Source organism: Schistocerca serialis, chromosome 5, assembly GCF_023864345.2.
Source record: "Schistocerca serialis cubense isolate TAMUIC-IGC-003099 chromosome 5, iqSchSeri2.2, whole genome shotgun sequence".
NCBI lineage: Eukaryota > Metazoa > Arthropoda > Insecta > Orthoptera > Acrididae > Schistocerca > Schistocerca serialis.
In genome coordinates this window covers 119773727-119792729 of record NC_064642.1, presented here as the reverse complement: position 1 = coordinate 119792729, position 19003 = coordinate 119773727, and the positions used below count along the sequence as shown (strand labels likewise).

The window sequence follows — 19003 nt, the reverse complement described above, 5'->3', positions numbered from 1 at the left end:
ATATGGCTTGCGATGAATTTGTATGAGGTTAATGAAATTTTAATACGTTATAGCCAAATATATTGTTAATGTAAATCTCAAGTTACAACATTTTCCGATCACCCAAAAAACCACGATAGTGCAAAACAAATCAATAATCAAAAACTTTGTCATATCGTGGAAATTTCAATAAACAATACAAAATTCTTACTCATTATCTGTGTTACTTAAAAATAGGATCAAATAAGATCAAAATACAGGTGTAGTACTGGAATAAACCAAGTTTAAAGGACAATGTGCCTTCCATTTATTTTCTATTGTAAATGAGTGGTGAGTCATGAAAAAGAGCTAATTCATTTCAGGGAGTGAACAGTTCTGATCCAATCTCTGAAAAGAACAGTTTTGCCCATCTCTAATTGGTGCCAGTCCAGTGGGCCTGGCAGATTGGTAGCTCGCATCTCCTGTCACTGCCCTGAGGTGTCACTCCAAACGCCCATTAAACGCGAAACAGGTAACATTTGTGCCTCCTGGGGACTTTCCCGGTATGCGCTGCTTCGATAATTTAACTCATATGAAAGTTGAAGGAAGAAACCTCTCAACCAAGGTCGCATTTGTAAAACCTTTATTTAGGATGACCGGTTACCTTCAACTGATCTGTGAATAGTGTACATAAAGTGTAATTAAGTAAGTGACTATGAAAAACAACGTCCAATGTCACAAATATAATACGTATAATAAGTTATGGCTTCAGTTGTCAGAGACTGTGGTCAAAGTGTGTTTGAGCTGTGATTGCGTAAGTGTGTGAGAGTGTAGTATGTTATCTACGGTATTTGCGACGAAGGCCTTGTTGGCTGAAGCTCACTTTCTGACAGTCTTTTTGCTATGCCTATCTGCGACTCAGCATCTCCGCTCTGTGGTGAGCAGCTACTACACTTTTCATAATACTGATGAATGAATTATTGCTGCACATACCTCGGTAAAGGTTAATATAAGTACCCAATTGGAGCTATAGATATATCTTAATAAGCTAAATAGTTGACGTAAAATGCTTTGGCAAGTCGAAGATACGATCAATCATTACAATATGTTTCACCGAGTCCCACATTACAAGTCGCTTATTACATTACAGATACAAGAGCACTGCAGAACTGATAGGCGGCGGAAGCTGCTAAAGAACATGTTGACATTAGTGCCGCTAGAGGTCACTCCTGCATTTATATCAACGTCATCTACAAATCTAAATATGTAATTTAAATAAAAATGTGGTAACTGGCATAAAATTATATTATTTGAACCTTCTTAATGTCTTCAAAGCTCTGTCCTCTACAGTTTTCATTCCCACACTTCCTTCCATAACCAAACTGACTATTCCTTGCCTCAGGATGTGTCCTACCAAGCGATCCCTTTTTATAGTCAAATTCTGCTTAACTTTCTCTTCGACGCAGTTCGATTTAGTGCCTCTTCGTTAGTTATTCCATCAACACATATAATCTCCAGAACTCTCTTCTGGTCTACAATGCTAATAGTCTACGTCTTACTTTCATGTAAGGCTATACTCCAAATACTTTCATATTATACTTGCCAATACTTAAATCCATATTGGATGTCAACAAGTTTCTCGTTTTCAGAAACGCTTTTCTTCATGTAGCCGACCCGCAGCTTGGATCCACCCTGCTTCGATCATCATCAGTTTCCTTATTGCCGAAATAAAATACCTTGTCTACTGGTTTTAATGGCTCCTTTCCTGATCTAATTCCCTCACCGTCACTGGACTTAATTTTATTGCACTCAGTTACTCTCCTTTTACTTTTCTTGATGTCCATGTTATAACCGTTATTCAAGAGTCTATCGAATTCGTTCAACTGACCGTAAACTCTGTCTATGAGGAAACTGCTTTGTCATCGATAATCGTCAAAGTTCTTATTTCTTCTCCCTGGACTTTAATTCCATTTCTAAATTTCTCTTTGGGATAATATTAGATACATATTTGCAGTTGGTAGAAATCTGCAGTCAGAGACAAATTTATTCTTAATCTCGTCATCACTGTGTTCCCTCTTTGCAGCACAGTAAAAATTTAAATCTCTTTATGTTCCTTTACTGCTTGCTCAGTTTACGGATTGACTGACATGGAGGATACACTACAGGATTTTGTTACTCCCTGCACAATTACAGCCCTTCTTTCAAGTCCTACAGTACGTTTTCTGTACAAGTTGTTGACAACATTTCGTTTACTGTATTTTATCCCTAAGAAACGTAGTATCGAGTCAATTTTTAACATTAGAAACGAAACTTCCTGGCAGATCAAAATTGTATGCTGGATCTGGCCTCAAAACCGCGAACTTTGCCTTTCGCGCGTAAGTAATCTAACAACACTACCCAACCACAGCCAACGACCCGTCTTCACAGATTTGCTATCGCCAGTACCTCATCTGTTACCATCCAGACTTCACAGAAGTTCTCTTGCGAAACTTGCAGGACTAGTACTCCTGGATGAAGGAATATGCGGCGTCATAGCTTAGTCACAGCCTGGGGGATTGTTTCCAGATTGAATTTTTCATTTTGCAGCGTAGTGTGCGCTTATATGAAGCTTTCTGATAGATTAGAACTGCATGCACGACCGGAATTCTAACCTGCGACCTCTACATTTCGCAGGTAAGTGCTCCATTGACTGAGGAAAAATTCATATCGGGATTTTTAACAGGTCACCACCACTTCATCAACGTTTGACTATACCGGCAAGAACGCGAGATTTCAAATCTTCGTACCACTTCCAACAACAAAATGTAGAGTAAATGTATAAACGTATAACACAGTCTGTTGATTTTCTGGTTTTAATATGAAAATTGTTGTATTAACTTAAAGTATATAGCATAGCTTAGTACCAATAAAGAACATTGGTTTAAGGAAACGCCCTCATTATGTTGCAAAACATGCATCTGTATAATGCGAGGGACATTCAGTAAGAAATGGCAATTTAGGTTGCAAAAATGCGGAATTTCCTAAGGGACGTAGTGGAATAATCCTGCTTCAGCCACTGTAGTTTCAAAAAGTTCCGATAGTTAAGTAGCCTTCAAAATGGCGTCTGCAATAGAGGTGCGTTCCAAGCAGAGAGCTGTCATTGATTGGTTGATTAAGGAAGGATGCGAAAGAAGTCGGCCATGCTCTTTCAAAGGAACCACTCCGGCATTTTCCTGAAGCGATTTAGGGATATCACGGAAAACCTAAATCAGGATGGCCGGACGCGGGTTTGAACAGTCGTCTTCCCGAATGCGAGTCCACTGCGCCACCTCGCTCGGTTCTGTCAATGAATTTCTTTTGGCGAAAACCAGAGCGTCGCAGATATTTATAAGCGCTTGCAGAATGTCTACGGAGACCTGGCAGTCAACAAAAGCTAGGTGAGTGGTTGGGCGAGGTGTCAGTCGAAATCGCAACAAGGTTGCGCAAACCTGTCCTATCGCCCACGTGCCAATAGACCTAACACAGCTGTGACTTCTACAGTGTTTACGTCGCCACAGGTATGCAAACGAGCTTCTCCTTCTCCACGACAACTCAAGGTGTCACACTAGTCTGTGCACCAGAGAGGAGAGGAGACCACAACACTTCATTGGACCGCTCGTCGTCATCCACCCTACAGCCCAGACCTCACACCTTCCGACTTCCATCTGTCTGGCCCAACGAAGGATGCACTTTGCTGGAAGCAGTACGTGGATGATGAGGAGGTTATTGATACAGCAAGACATTGGCTCCATCATCGACCAGTAGAGTGGTACCATGCGGCCTACAGGTCCTCCCGGTAAGGCCGTCGCACTGAATGGAGGCTATGTTAAAAAATAGGGCTTTCTAGCCAAGAGAGTGGAGACTAATGTGCTATATTGTAATTCTGAATAAAACCAACCTGCTTTCAGAAAAAAAGTGTTGCGTTACTTATTGAATGCCTCTACCAAAATGATGTCACTTCCCAACTATTTAAAAACTTAAAATGCATGATGACCCAAATCTTTAGGGACGTAATTATCTTTGTCATATACACCGAGATAACAAAAGTAACGGATTGTCTCCTAATATCTTCCTTTTACCAGGCGTAGTGCAGCAGCTCTCGACGTGTCATGGACTCAACGAGTCTTTGGAAGTCCCGTGCACAAATACTGAGCCACGCTGCCTCTACAACCGTCAATTATTGTGAAAGTGCAGCCGGTGCAGAATTTTATGCACGTACTGACATCTTGATTATGTCCCATAAATGTTCTATGGGATTCATGTTGGGCGATCAGGGTGATCATATCATTCCGTCGAACTGTCTAGAATGTTCTTCAAACCAATCACGAAAAACTGTGGCCCAGTGACGTGGCGCATTATTATGCATAAAAATTCGATCCTTGTTTGGGAACATGAAGTCCATGAATGGCTGCAGATGGTCTCAGGTAGCCGAACATAATCATTTTTAGTCAATGATCATCTGAGTCGGACCAGAGGACCCAGTCAGTTCATGTAAACACATCCCACACCATTACGGAGCCACCACAACCTTACACAGTGCCTCGTTGACATCTGGAGTACATGGTTTCGTGGGGTCTGCACCACACTCGAATCCTACCATCGCCTCTTACCAACTGAAATCGGAACCCATCTGCCCAGGACACGGTTTTCCAGTCTGTAGGGTCCAAACGATATGGTCACGAGCCCAGGAGAGGCGCTGTTAGCGGAGGCACTCGCGTCGGACATCTGCTGCCACAGCCCATTAACGTCAAATTTCGCCCCACTGTCCTAATTGATGGAATCGTCGTACGTCCCACATTGGTTTCTGCGGTTACTTCTCGCAGTGCTGCTTGTCTATTAGCACTGACAACTGTACGCAAAAGCCGCTGCTCTCGGTCGTTAAGAGAAGGCCGTCGGCCATTGCGTTGTCCGTGCTGAAAGGTAATGCCTGAAATTTAGTATTCTCGGCGCACTCTTGGTATTGTGCATCTCGGAATACTGAATTCTCTAACCATTTCTGAAATGGAATGCCCATGCGTCAAGCTCCAACTACCATTCCGCGTTCAAAGTCTGTTAACATCCGCTGTGCGACCACAAGCATTTCGAAAACCTTGTCACATGTACTTGTCGCTAGCCCATGACTTTTTGCACCCCAGTATATCATTCTCAAAAACAGTACTTTGAGATTTTAGATTGATCTTTTTAAGCATAACCTTATTGGTTCCTCAGTAGAGTATAAGCGTTTGTTAAAATACTACGAAATTTCTAGCATAAAAAGCTATCTTCAGCAGCATTTTCTCTTGCTTACCTGTAGCATACTGCCACCTTGTCAGTTGCGCGGAAGATCTGTGAGACGCCTGTGTGTTTGTTCGCAGGAAGCGGACTCGGTGTGGCTGCTCAAGTTCTCGTCCTACCTGCTGGCCATCGCCGAGCAGCTGCTCCTCTACTGCTGGTTCGGCAGCGACGTCGCTACTGAGGTACGGTCAACAAGTATCTACACTAAATCATCAAAAGTATCCGGACATCTCTATGTAATGCGGAGCTGACAACTGGCTGTCAGGAGAGGCGTACCCTCCGGTATAAATGGAGGCGGGGAGTATTCAGTTGTCAGCAGAGAAGGAATTACAGAAAAACGGATCGGTCGCGAGCGTGGGTTAGTAATTGGAGTCACCTGAGTACCGAATCCATCAGGGTCATTTCACCACTTCTAAAGTGGCACAAATCGTTTGTTGGTGACGTGATTGTGAAGTGCAAACTCGAAGGAACAACAGCAGCTAAAACAGACTAGGAACACTGAAACGTCCCCTTAGAAAATTGTGTATTACTGTGCTGGTAAACCTCTACGTTATTTGATTTTCAAACAGCTGAGAAAATCTGAACGTCTCAGACATTTCTCTCTTTACTTATTCTGATCATCAATAAACTGACTCACAATGTTTTTAGCCCAACGCAATCTGATTTTCAATAGTCCCTACAAAAGAATGGCTCTGACTAACAATAATCTATACCTTTCATGAATCACTTACAAAAATCTTCATCACTCGAACTACTGCAATACAGCGAGCGTCAATACTGCCAGCTAAATAAAAGATTCTAACTACGGAAGGCACTAACTACTGATAGGCATAAGTAGCAAATGAAAGATTTTTATGGAGAACAAACAATGTATTTACCTTAATAGTGTTCAAAAGTCATATATATATATATATATATATATATATATATATATATATATATATATATATATATATATATATATATAGAGTGTCCCAGCTATCTTGTCCACCCAAAATTTCTCTGGAACAATAACAGCTATTGGAAAACGACTTTCACCGGTATCAATGTGGGGCTGGGCCCATGAATGTACATATTTGGAAACATTCTAAAACGAAAGCATATGTGTTTTTTAACACAAACTTACGTTTTTTTAAATGGACCTCCTATATTTTTTCTTCAGCAATCCATAGCATGACAAAGCACATACACAATGGCGTTGATTGCATCGCAATATTCCCATTACATCCCGAGATATTGAGACGCGAAGTTGACGCTTGAAACACCCGACATGCGCTGCTAGTGCACGTCCTGAGGCTCAGGCATGAACCCCGTGCTATTGTACCCTGTGTAAACCGCTTCATCTCCGAATAATTAGTGCAACCTACATCTTTCTGAATCCACTTACTGTATTCATCTCTAGGTCTCCCTCTACGATTTTTACCTCCCCCCCCCCCTCACACACACACACACACACACACACACACTTCCCTCTAAGACCAAACTGATGATCCCTTGACGTCTCAGAATGTGTCCTATCAACGGATCTCATCTTTTAGACAAGTTGTGCTACAAATTTCTTTTCTCCCCAATTCTGTTCAGTGCCTCTTCATATTTACACGATCTACGCATCTAATCTGCAGCATTCGTCTGTAGCACCGCATTTCACAATCTTCTGCTGTATTCTTGTCTAAACTGTTTATCGTCCTTGTTTCACTTCTATACATGGCTACACTCCAGACAAATACCTCTCAAAAGACTTCCTAACACTTAAGTCTATATTTGATGTTAACAGACTTGTCTTCTTCAGTAACATTTTTCTTGCCATTGCCAGTCTACATTTTATATGCTCTTTACTTCAACAATCATCAGCTACTTTACTCCCCAAATAGCAAAATTCATATACTACCTTCAGTGCTTCGTTTCCTAATCCAATTTCCTCGCCATCGCCTGATTTAATTCGACTACTTTCCATTATCTTTGTTTTGCTTTTGTCGCTGTCCATCTTATATCCTGCTTTCAAGACACTGTCCGTTCCGTTCAGCTGCTCTTCCAATTCCTTTGCTGTCTCTGACGGAATTACGTCGTCGGAAAACCTCAAAGTTTTTATTTCATCTCCTTGGGCTTTAATTCCGACTCCAAATTTTTCTATGTGGTCCTTGCTTGCTCGATATACAGAATGAACAACATTTGGGACAGGCTACAACCCCGTTTTACTCCAGTCTCAATCCTGCTTTCCTTTCATGCTCCTTACAACTGCCCTCTGGTTTCTGTACGAGTTGTTAATAGCCTTTCGCTTCTTGTATTTTACCCCTTCTACCTCCAGAATTTCAAAGAGTATTGCAGTCAACATTGTCAAAAGCTTTCTCTAAGTCTACAAATGCTATAAACTTAGATTTGCCTTTCCTTAACCTATCTTCTAAGATAAGTCGTAGGGTCAGTATCGCCTCGCATGTTCCTACATTTCCAAGAAATCCAGACTGATCTTCCCTCAGGCCGGCGTTACTAGTTTTTCTATTCTTCTGTCAAGAATTCGTGTTAGTATTGCGCAACAATACTTATTAAACTAGTAGTTCAGTAATTTTCACATCTTTCAGCAACTCTTTATTTGGAATTATTACATTCTTCTTGAAGTCTGAAGGTATTTCGCCTGTCTCATACATCTTACACACCAGCTGAAAGTTTCGTCATGGCTAACCTCCCAAGGCTATCAACAGCTCTGACGCAGTCGTCTACTCCCGGGGCCTTGTTTCGATTTAGGTCTTTCAGTGCTGTGTCAAATTCTAATCGCACTATCATATCTCCCATCTCATCTTCATCTACGTCCTCTTCCATTTCTACACAATGCCTTCAAGTTCATCTTCCTTGTATAGACCCTCTATATACTCCTTCCATATTTCAGCTTACCCTTCTTTGAAACTTCCTGGCAGATTAAAACTGTCTGCCGGACCGAGACTGGAACTCGGGACCTTTGCCTTTCACGGACAAATGCTCTACCAACTGAGCTACCCAAGCACGACTCACGCGCAGTCCTCACGGCTTTACTTCTGCCAGTACCTAGTCTCCTGCCTTCCAAACTGTACAGAATTACCCTTCTTTGCTTAGGACTGGTTTTCCATCTGAGCTCTTGATATTCATGCAGCTGCTTCTCTTTTCTCCAAAGGCCTCTTTAGTTTTCCTGTAAGCGGTATTTATGTTTCCCCTAGTGAAATATGGTTATAAATCCTTACTTTTGTCCTCTAGACACTCCTGTTTAGCCATTTTGCACTTCCTGTCAATCTCATTTTTTAGACGTTTTACTCTCCTTTGTTTGCTTCATTTGCTGCATTTTTATGTTTTCTACTTTCCTCAATTAAATTAAATTTCTAGCAGGCCTTGTCTTTTTACCTATTTGATCCTGATTAAATTATGCTCTGTGCAAAATTTTACCAGGTGTCTTCCTCTTTCATTACTTTCCCCCAGTCCATATTTAGCTACTACTTTCCCTCTCTTCCTTTTTCCTACTATCGAATTCCAGTCGCCCATTGAAATGGAAATGAGCGTTTGGCGTCATTGGCCGGGAGGCCCCTTGCGGGGCAGGTCCGGCCGCCTTGGTGCAGGTCTTATTACATTCGACGCCACATTGGGCAGGCTGCGCGCCGGGTGGGGATGAAATGACGATGAGGACAACACAACACCCAGTCCCTGAGCGGAGAAAATCTCCGACCCGGCCAGAAATCGAACCCGGACCCGTAGGCCGACAATCCATCACGCTGACCACTCAGCTATGGGGGCGGACAGTCCCCCATTACAATTAAACTTTTGTCCCGGTTAACTATCTGAATAACGCCTTTTATCTTATCTTGCATTTCATCAGTCTCTTCATCATGCAGAGGTGGCTGGCAAATAAACTTGTACTAATATGGTAGGTGTCGACTTTGTGTCTGTCTTGGCTCCAGTAACGCATTCACTATGCTCTTCATAGTAGCTTACTCGCATTCCTATTTTGTTATTCATTCTCAGACCTACACCTGCATTACTTCTATCTGGTTTTGTGTGACCTTAAGTCCGCCGGCCTGTATGGCCGTGCGGTTCTAGGCGCTTCAGTCGGGAACCGCGTGACCACTACGGTCGCAGGTTCGAATCCTGCCTCGGGCATGGATGTGTGTGATGCCCGTAGGTTAGTTAGGTTTAAGTAGTTCTAAGTTCTAGGGGACTGATGACCTCAGATGTTAAGTCCCATAGTGCTGAGAGCCATTTGAACCATTTGACCTTAAGTCCTGTTCCTCCTGCCTCCGAACTTTACTAATTCCCACTATGTCTAACTTCAACCTATCCTTCCCCTTTTTAAATTTTCCAACTACCTGGCCGATTAACGGATCTAACATTACGCTCTCCCATCGGTTGAACGCGTTTTGTTTCTCTTGATGACGTCATTCTCCTGACTAGGCCCCGCCCGGAGATCCAGGTAGGGGACTACTTTACCTCCGGAATATTTTACTCACGAGAACACCATTATCGTTTATCCACACAGTAGAGTTTCAAGCCTTCAGTAAAATTTACCGCTGTAGTTGCCCCTTGCTTTCATCTGTTCGCAGTACTAGCACAGCAAGGCCGTTTTGGTTGATGTTACAACGCCGGATCAATCTATCACCCAAACTGTTGCCGCTGCAAATACTGAAAAGGCTGCTGCCCCTCTTCAGGGACCACAATTTTATCTGACCTCTCAACAAATACGCCTCCGATGTGGTTGCACCTACGGCACGGCTCTCTGTATCTCTGAGGCACGCAAGGCACCCCACCGATAGCAACGTCCATGTTTCACGTGAGAGAATACTAAAATGTGATTAGCGGATGACTGCAATAAAAAAGATGAGTAGGTCACTCTGCAACAGATTAAAACCTCCATATTAAAAGCGTGAACTGTAGTTCAGATACTACACAAATTGAAAAAGAGAGCAATTTCGCACTCAAATGTGTTTCTGCGCTCTCGTCAAAATATGGAATGCATCCTTTAAAGTCTGGCATTCAGTGATTTTCACGCTCCAGGCATCATAGGGAATAGGGGGTGGGGATGGAGGGGTGGGGGGCTCCCGTTGCAGTGCGTTATGTAGCTACACTTTAACGGACAGTGTCATATTCGGAGGTGGACCACGGTGGCTTAATCCCTTCGGAGTACTGGTGGTAGAATACGTAGCACACTATTTACGTATGTAGATAGCTAAAGTTTCACATCTATTGTTGTCTGACCAAGAAAAAAAAAGAATAAAATTTTGTGAATGTCGTTTTATCTATCTATCCTTTTACATATATCCTTTTTGTCTTCTCTCACGGGCGAATTTTGCGGGGTCTGTGTCATGTCGCAACGCCCCACCGAGGCGTCCTCAGTATCTCTCCAGCGGACGCCTACGAGCAAACTGCAGACACAAATACCGTGTATTTAGTGGTTCCGTCCGCTCACTTGAAAGCTTTTCAAATGTCAGCACGCAGCAGAGGGCCAGGAGGTGCGTCTTAATAACTGACGAGCCGAAGCGACGGAGACAGAGGGAATTTGTTGTGCCCGGGCTGCTGTGTAAACTGAGCGCCCGAATCGATGCCTCCGTAGCCTGCAGCCGTCACGCCACGCTGCGTGCCGCCGTCGCCTGAGGCACAATTAACGACCGCTTCCCGATTCACTTTGCGTCGAGTGCTGCGGACGAATATAGCGGCTTCTTTAAGGCTTCTTGCATGTTGCAAATTATCGGAAGTATACGTAATCTCATTAAAGGTAATTCTGCGTCAGCACTGGAATCGGGATTTTCTTAGGATAGCAGCAAAGTGTGGGGGTTAAACTTTAATTTGTTTTGGTAGAAACTAGGTTTCTGTTGACCTAATACTGTCCCTCTGTAATTTAGTACCTAACATATATACTGTTTTCAAAATTCTCTCTTGAGTGAAACAATTCTCCCGGTCATAACCTTGCCCATACATGTTTGGGTGTTGTTACACCATCATCATTGGATTTCATTTACCTTCTAGACGTCTGGCGGCCGATGTGTCAGACGTGCTTGCGTCGTACAGGCGTACTTCTCTGACAAAACTGCTGTTATAAGCAGGTCTACTTTTAAGGTCGCATATTCGCTCAAGATTTCGCAATCGGCTGCCAAAGGGTACTCTTGCCGATGTTTGTGGTGGTTTGCACGTGATCACAACTACATCACTGAATACAGAAAAAGTACTACTATGAAGTTTACTGTGTACTCACATGTTTTGTCATCGCCATTTATTTTATTTTCTAAAATAAACTATACGTCATATTCAAGTCAGCAACAACTCAAACTAGCTAGTTTTATCTAAATCATCTTTCGTTTAACTTGAAAGCCTTACCTGCAGCAACAAACTATCTGTGACCGCCATTGTTTATAAATACACCGCCTGCATTTGCTTGTTTATAGATCATCGGCTGCTAATTTCTGAACGCATGTGCTACTTTAAAAATACGCACTTGGCATACATTTACAAGGACACTGATAAAATATTTGTCAGTCCTTCATACTGTATTCACCACGTCTGCGCGAATTTTTGATAAAAACTTCACACAAATTTACCAACTATGAAGAAACTCACCGAATCAGCAAGCAGCTTAGACTGCAGTTGCACAGTAAGGATCATCTCTGTTAAACTGCGATGCCTTTCCCGAAGCTCTGTGTTTCTATTTCGCCGTAAATTGCGTCGAAAGCACTGTTACGTGCAAGAAAATTTTGAACACTTGAATGTGCAATCGCTCGACAATAAATAGAAAAATAAAACGATTGAAAGCTGGTTACAATAACTTGAAACTGTGTATAAAACAAAAAGGGCTATTTAAACCAACAAAAAACTATTTTCATTACTTTTTGTTGGATAATTATATTGCATTTTTTTCATCGAATCCATATCTGGTTTTTTTCCTATCACGTACTACTCTGTCGCAAAAGGGCTGTTATGAAGCAAAAAATTAGCAAGACGTATTTAATAGGAATAAAAAGTAATTACATTTTTGAGTATGAACAAAACTTTTACTGAAGTATGAGAAAGGAGACACCTCCTTATATCATAGGAATTATGTGCATTGGCTTATATTTTCTTTCCCTCTTCTCCGTAAAGTGTCTGATATAACTTATTCTTCCATAAATTTTGTGTTGTACGTCTCGCTGAAGTGACCAACAGCAGTCTCACGCAACATTGGCATTCTTACGACCCTGATATAGTCCTTCCGTCTTCTAGATATTTTGATAAAAACGCTCTTCTTGTTTGCTCTGACGTCACTAGAGTCTGTTCGAAAAGCTAATTTTGAGGCTCATCAAACAGCCCAACTTTCCAACTTTCAGCTCGTTGGCTGCAATAGAAAATTAATATGAGTCTTTTTACTGCCTAAGAAGCCAGTAACAATTTCCTTGAACTATATGCAAGCAGTCTTCTAATTTACGCTCATTTTTAATTGGAATCTAACATCAAATATCGAATGTCAGGTCTAAAAATTATTTTCATTTGAGTAATTCTTGCAGAAATTATTTCATGGGGTCCCAGTTCACTTCCAAAGATACCAATGGACTTTTTTCGTATCCACGAGGTTATGGTCCACAAGGTACAACAGCCAAGGATCTTCTCAAGAGCATTTACGATACGCACTATCTACTACAATAATAGACATGGAAATTGTAACTTCGTATTAGCGTTAATTGAAACAATTTACGAATTATAAGTATACATCTTTAACCCTTTCATGGTTAAAATTTATTTTACATGTATTTGTAAAATAAACGGTCAAAAACTGTCTTCCTTTGTGATAAATAATACTCCTTCACTACCAAAGAATTTCAAACCTGACCTATTTTGAAAATCAGTTAAGTATGACACATGTGTCCCGCGAACGTAACAAGCTCCGTGTTATCACATGAACCTAAGATTTTAAGAGATAAATTTTTATTTTTAGACGATTTTACCAGGATGGTAATCGTGGAGAAAAGTATAACGAATCAGTAGCTAAACACATTGATTCTTCTGACAATGAAAAACACGAATTTTCGCACACAAATTTTCAACACAACATTTGAAAGTGTCTTTGATATACCACACACCAATGTTTTCGACGTTGTATGAAATTTTCTGGATCGTGTACTTCCCACTACGTGAATTATACACAAACCAACAGAATTATTGAGGTGTTCAGTAGTGTTTCAAAACAACGTCGATTCTGTATAAGAAAACACAGTTAGTTCAGCCATTCTTGGACTAGAGAAGATGGTGATGTAATCTGATTTTCGTGAAACAATCACACTATAAACGCACGCCTCACCATCTGATCACTCACAGCCTTCTATACAGGGTGAGTCACTAACTATTGCCACGTAGAATAACTCCGAAAGTATGATAATGGCTGAAAAGTTTGTGGGACAAATATTGCATGGGAGAACGGGGGCCATAATATGACAATAGTTTTTTGTTCCTAGGTGGGGTCGCGTTACAGATACGAAGGTCAACTTTGTTTTTTTAATTGGTATGCTGTAGTGTTGTACTTATTTTCTGATAAGGGCTATCGAGACGAATCCAATGATGTGTAACAGTAAGGTCTTTGAAGGTCAACGAAGGTCACAAAGGTGGCTGGTATAAATGCAGTGCTACAATCTTCTTATCATGGATTGAGTTGTATTCCTTATCACTTCGGCACCTATCGGAGCACATGCTCTGACAATTCTCTCTCGTATGTAGTGGAAATAGTAAATATTCGCCGAATACGGCGTGTCCATCTAACGTGCCATTGACATGTAAACACCATTCGACCGTTTCGCAATAGGAACTGTAAGACTTGTATCGTCGAATCAAGCGAATTTGAATGGCATACTCCTTCGAAGAACAAGTCGATATTCTTCTCATTTACGGAGAATGCCAACGAAATTCAAGGAGAGCTAGAGACTTACACGCTGAAAGACATCCTCACCCTACACGCCGTACATTTATATATATGTATGATAAACTGAGAACAGCTGGATCTTTAACGCATCGGAAACATATCTGACAAAGAAAAGTTACTATCGAGGAAACGGTAATTGGTACTCTTGCCACTGTGGTTCGAGATCCTTGTGTTAGTTCGCGTCAAATCCAAGGGAATCTGGCATGAGCCAGAGTAGTGTTGTTCGTGTTCTGCATCGCCATAAATATCATCCTTACCATATCAATCTCCACCATGAATTAACGGGTTATATGCGTCGCACTGAATTCTACCGATGGGCTCAACTTCAGATTCAGAGGCTCTGGTTCAAATGGCTCTGAGCACTATGGGACTCAACTGCTGAGGTCATAAGTCCCCTACAACTTAGAACTACTTAAACCTAACTAACCTAAGGACAACACACACATCCATGCCCGAGGCAGGATTCGAACCTGCGACCGTAGCGGTCGCGCGGTTCCAGACTGTAGCGCCAGAACCGCTCGGCACCAGCGGCCGGCCAGATTCAGAGGGATGACACATTTATTGATTTGATTTTATTTACTGACGAGTCTACATTCACGAACCATGGAAATGTTAATTTGCGTAACATGCATTATTGGGCAACCGAAAATACATGTTAGCTCCAGAAAGTTGCACACCAAAAACCGTGATCGTTGAATGTACGGTGTGGGACTCTGGAGGACAGAATTATAGGCACCTATTTCATCGAAGGAAATCTTAATGGTAGGAAGCACACCACATTCCTGCAAGAAACATTAGGTCTGTTATTGGAAGAAATACCTTTAGGAACAAGGAACAGAATGTGGTATCAACACGATGGCTGTCCGGCATATTTTTCGCTGATGGCTAGAAATGAGCTGCGGAGACAATTCCCAAATCGTTGGATTGGACGCGGAGGAGATGGGGCGTGGCCGGCTCGTTCGCCAGGCTTGACGCCTCTGGTTTTTTTCTTGTGGGGTTTCGTAAAAGACGTTGTTTATAAAGATGTTCCAACTATCCTGAAGAAATGTGAGATAGAATCGTCAGAGCATTTGCTTCGATAAGTGCCGATATGACAAGGAATACCACCCAATCCATGATAAGAAGACTGCAGCACTGCATTGATACCAATGATCTTCACTTCGAAGGCCCTCTATAAATGGACGTTCATGCCACCTTTGTGACCTTCGTTGACCTTCAAAGACCTTACTGTTACACATCACTGCATTCGTCTCGATAGCCGCTCTCAGAAAATAAGTATCAAACTAAGGCATCCCATTTAAAAAAACAAAGTTGACTTTCATATCTCTGAATCGGCCTCAGCTAGCAACAAAAAAGCAGCGTCATATTATGGCCCTCGGTGTCCCATGCAACTTTTGTCCCACAAACTTTTCAGCTTCTATCATATTTTCGGAGTTATTCTTGGTGGAAATAGTTAGTGACTCACCCTGTATAGCCATGCCACGGTCCATAGTCTTCTCTCCAAGTTCTGAATGCATCTTGCTATGTGCTAGCACTATACAGATGTGAGATATAGACGTCCCAAAGTTCAAACCTGTGTTTTACTTTAGTGGTACTCTTGTATCCCGTCAACCAAGAAAGCGTTAAAATCGGAAAGGTATAAATTTTTTGAATACTGAGTGTTAATTTGTATGAATGTATGGATTCGCGGCGATATGAATTAATAAAATTTTCTCGGGTTTCCATCCGCGTCAGGTGGTTAAAATCCCACGAGCTTTCGACCGAGCTCTCCTCAGTCATTGTCAAGTGCTAAGAATGACTGCTGTGTCGCCGCGGCCGCTTCGTTATATAACCGCACTGCTGGCTGTGACGTCACTAGTGCTCTCTTCCTCGCCATATATGGTAATGTTTCCATCCCTCCTCCGTCGCGTCCGTTTTAGCCTTGCGATGGCCGGGTCCCATGCTGTGCTGAGCTGCAAACCGTACAGCCACGGACGTGTGTCACAGGCTATATCTGGTGTGACACGCAAGAAACACACCAACAGCGAAGAGAACACCACCGAAGAAGAAAGCAAGAAACTTGTGTTTTTGCCTTTCTGTGGTACAGTATCGGGAAAGATTAGCCGCCTCCTGAAGAGATATAACATTTCATCGGTGTTCAGGCCCCCAGCAAAAATTCGACAGCTTACGAGGCCTGTGATGGACGATCTAGAGCTTAAAACACCTGGAGTGTACAAGATACCACGTCAGTGTGGCTGCTACTACGTCGGCCAAACGGTACGCACTTGGAGCAACGCCGGACGGAACACGAGAGCTGCTTACGCCTACGCTATCCAGAAAAATCAGCCGTGGCAGAACACGCCTTGGAAAATGGACACCGAATTGTATTCGACGAAACATCTATCGTTATGAGGACGAAAGCATTTTGGGATAGCGTCATAAAAGAAGCTATTGAAATAAAAACCTCTGAAAACACTATCAGCTAGGACAGCGGTTAGCAGCTCAACACAGCCTGGGACCCGGCCATCGCGAGGCTAAAACGAGCGCGACGGAAGCAAGATGAAAACATTACCATATATGGCGAGGAAGAGAGCACCAGTGACGTCAAAGCCAGCAGTGCGGCTATATAACGACGTGGCCACGGCGACACAGCAGTCAGTCTTACCACTTGACAATGACTGAGGAGAGCTCGGTCGAAAGCTAGTGGGATTTTAAGCACCTGACGCGGTTGGAAGCCCGAGAAAATCTTATTGAGTGTTAATTGTAAAAGAACTGTAGATATTTTATATATATATTAGCATTCAGCACCCTAAAAATCACAAGACATGTCACTGTCGTTGAAAAGTATTTTTCATCGTCAGCATACGCTCTTCAGATGTGATAAAATAAACGCTGTAAAAACCTCTTTAGTTTATAAAGTGAAGATTAGGTGTTTTTTTTTGTGGACGTTATTGACCGCCTCGTCATTTGCTGTGCCTCGGCCATCCGTGTTGCAGAGCGAGCGCCTGCAGCTGGCCGCCTACAGCAGCGACTGGACCGCGGTGCCCGCGCGCTTCCAGAAGGACCTCTGCATCCTGCTCAGCCGCGGGCACCGGCCGCTGCGCCTCGCCGCCTACAAGTTCTACACCATCTCCAGGGAGACCTTCCTCATGGTACACGTTCAGAGGCGCTCTTCTCATCCCCCCGTCACGCGATCCACCTGTCACCTAGCCCTCACGGGTGATGCGCTATACTGTTAATCTCGAGTAATACACTATTGGCCATTAAAATTGCTACACCAATAAGAAATGCAGATGATAAACGGGTATTCATTGGACAAATATATTATACTAGAACTGACATGTGATAATATTTTCACGCAATTTGGGTGCATAGATCCTGAGAAATCAGTACCCAGAACAACCACCTCTGGCCGTAATAACGGCCTTGATACGCCTGGGCATTGAGTCAAACAGAGCTTGGATGGCGTGTACAGGTACAGTTGCCTATGCAGTTTCAACACGATACCACAGTTCATCAAGAGTAGTGACTGGCGTATTGTGACGAGCCAGTTGCTCGGCCACCGTTGACTAGACGTTTTCAATTGGTGAGAAATCTGGAGAATACGCTGGCCAGGACAGCAGTCGAACATTTTCTGTATCCAGAAAGGCCCGAACAGGACCTGCAACATGCGGTCGTGCATTATCCTGCTGAAATGTAGGGTCTCGCAGCGATCGAATGAAGGGTAGAGCCACGGATCGTAACACATCTGAAATGTAACGTCCACTGTTCAAAGTGCCGTCAATGCGAACAAGAGGTGACCGAGACGTGTAACCAATGGCACCCCATACCATCAAGCCGGGTGATATGCCAGTATGGCGATGACGAATACACGCTTCCAATGTGCGTTCACCGCGATGTCGCCAAACACGGATGCGACCATCATGATGCTGTAAACAGAACGTGGAATCAACCGAAAAAATGATGTTTTGCCATTCGTGTACCCAGGTTCGTCGTTGAGTACACCATCGCAGGGGCTCCTGTCTGTGATGCAGCGACAAGGGTAACCGCAGCTATGGTCTCCGAGCTGATAGTCCATGCTGCTGCAAACCTCGTCCAACTGTTCGTGCAGATGGTTGTTGTCTTGCAAACGTCCTCATCTGTTAACTCAGGGGTCGAGACGTGGCTGCACGATCCGTTACAGCCGTGCGGATAAGATGCCTGTCATCTCGACTGCTAGCGATACGAGGCCGTTGGGATCCAGCACGGCGTTCCGTATTACCCTCCTGAACCCACCGATTCCGTATTCTGCTAACAGTCATTGGATCTCGACCAAAGCGAGCAGCATTGTCGGGATACGATAAACCGCAATCGTGATAGGCTACAATCCGACTTTTATCAAAGTCAGAAACGTGATGGTACGCATTTCTCCTCCTTACACGAGGCATCACAACAACGTTTCATCAGGCAACGCCGGTCACCTGCTGTTTGTGTATGAGAAATCGGTTGGAAACTTTCCTCATGTCAGCACGTTGTAGGTGTCGCCACCGGCGCTAACCTTGTGTGAATGCTCTGAAAAGCTAAACATTTGCATATCACAGCATCTTCTTCCTGTCGGTTAAATTTCGTGTCTGTAGCACATCATATTCATGGTGTAGCAATTTTAATGACCAGTAGTGTAGGTTGCCAACGGAAAAATGCTCCTATCGGGACACATAAAAGGCGAATATGCTCCTGTTTAAAAGACTCTGAAAAGTGGGGTACCAGCTGCTTCAGTCTACCCTCTTCAGCACCCTTAAAATCTTACCCAAAAGTTTTGGCATGCGAACATTTTCGCGCTCTTCCCAGCGCTCAACTCAACTCTCGTTACCACAAGCTCCACTCACTCACACCCACTATCGCTGT

The 19003-nt window shown here is 43.1% G+C and overlaps 1 protein-coding gene across 1 annotated transcript in view; it reads left to right on the top strand.

Annotated features, from left to right (window-relative positions):
- Nucleotides 1-19003, top strand: part of LOC126481778 (odorant receptor 4-like) — a 67031-nt gene that overhangs the window by 34142 nt on the left and 13886 nt on the right. Inside the window, exons 3-4 of the mRNA XM_050105733.1 lie at nt 5331-5432; nt 17116-17271. Coding sequence (XP_049961690.1) covers nt 5331-5432; nt 17116-17271 — 258 coding nt within the window. The remainder of the gene's footprint in view (nt 1-5330; nt 5433-17115; nt 17272-19003) is intronic.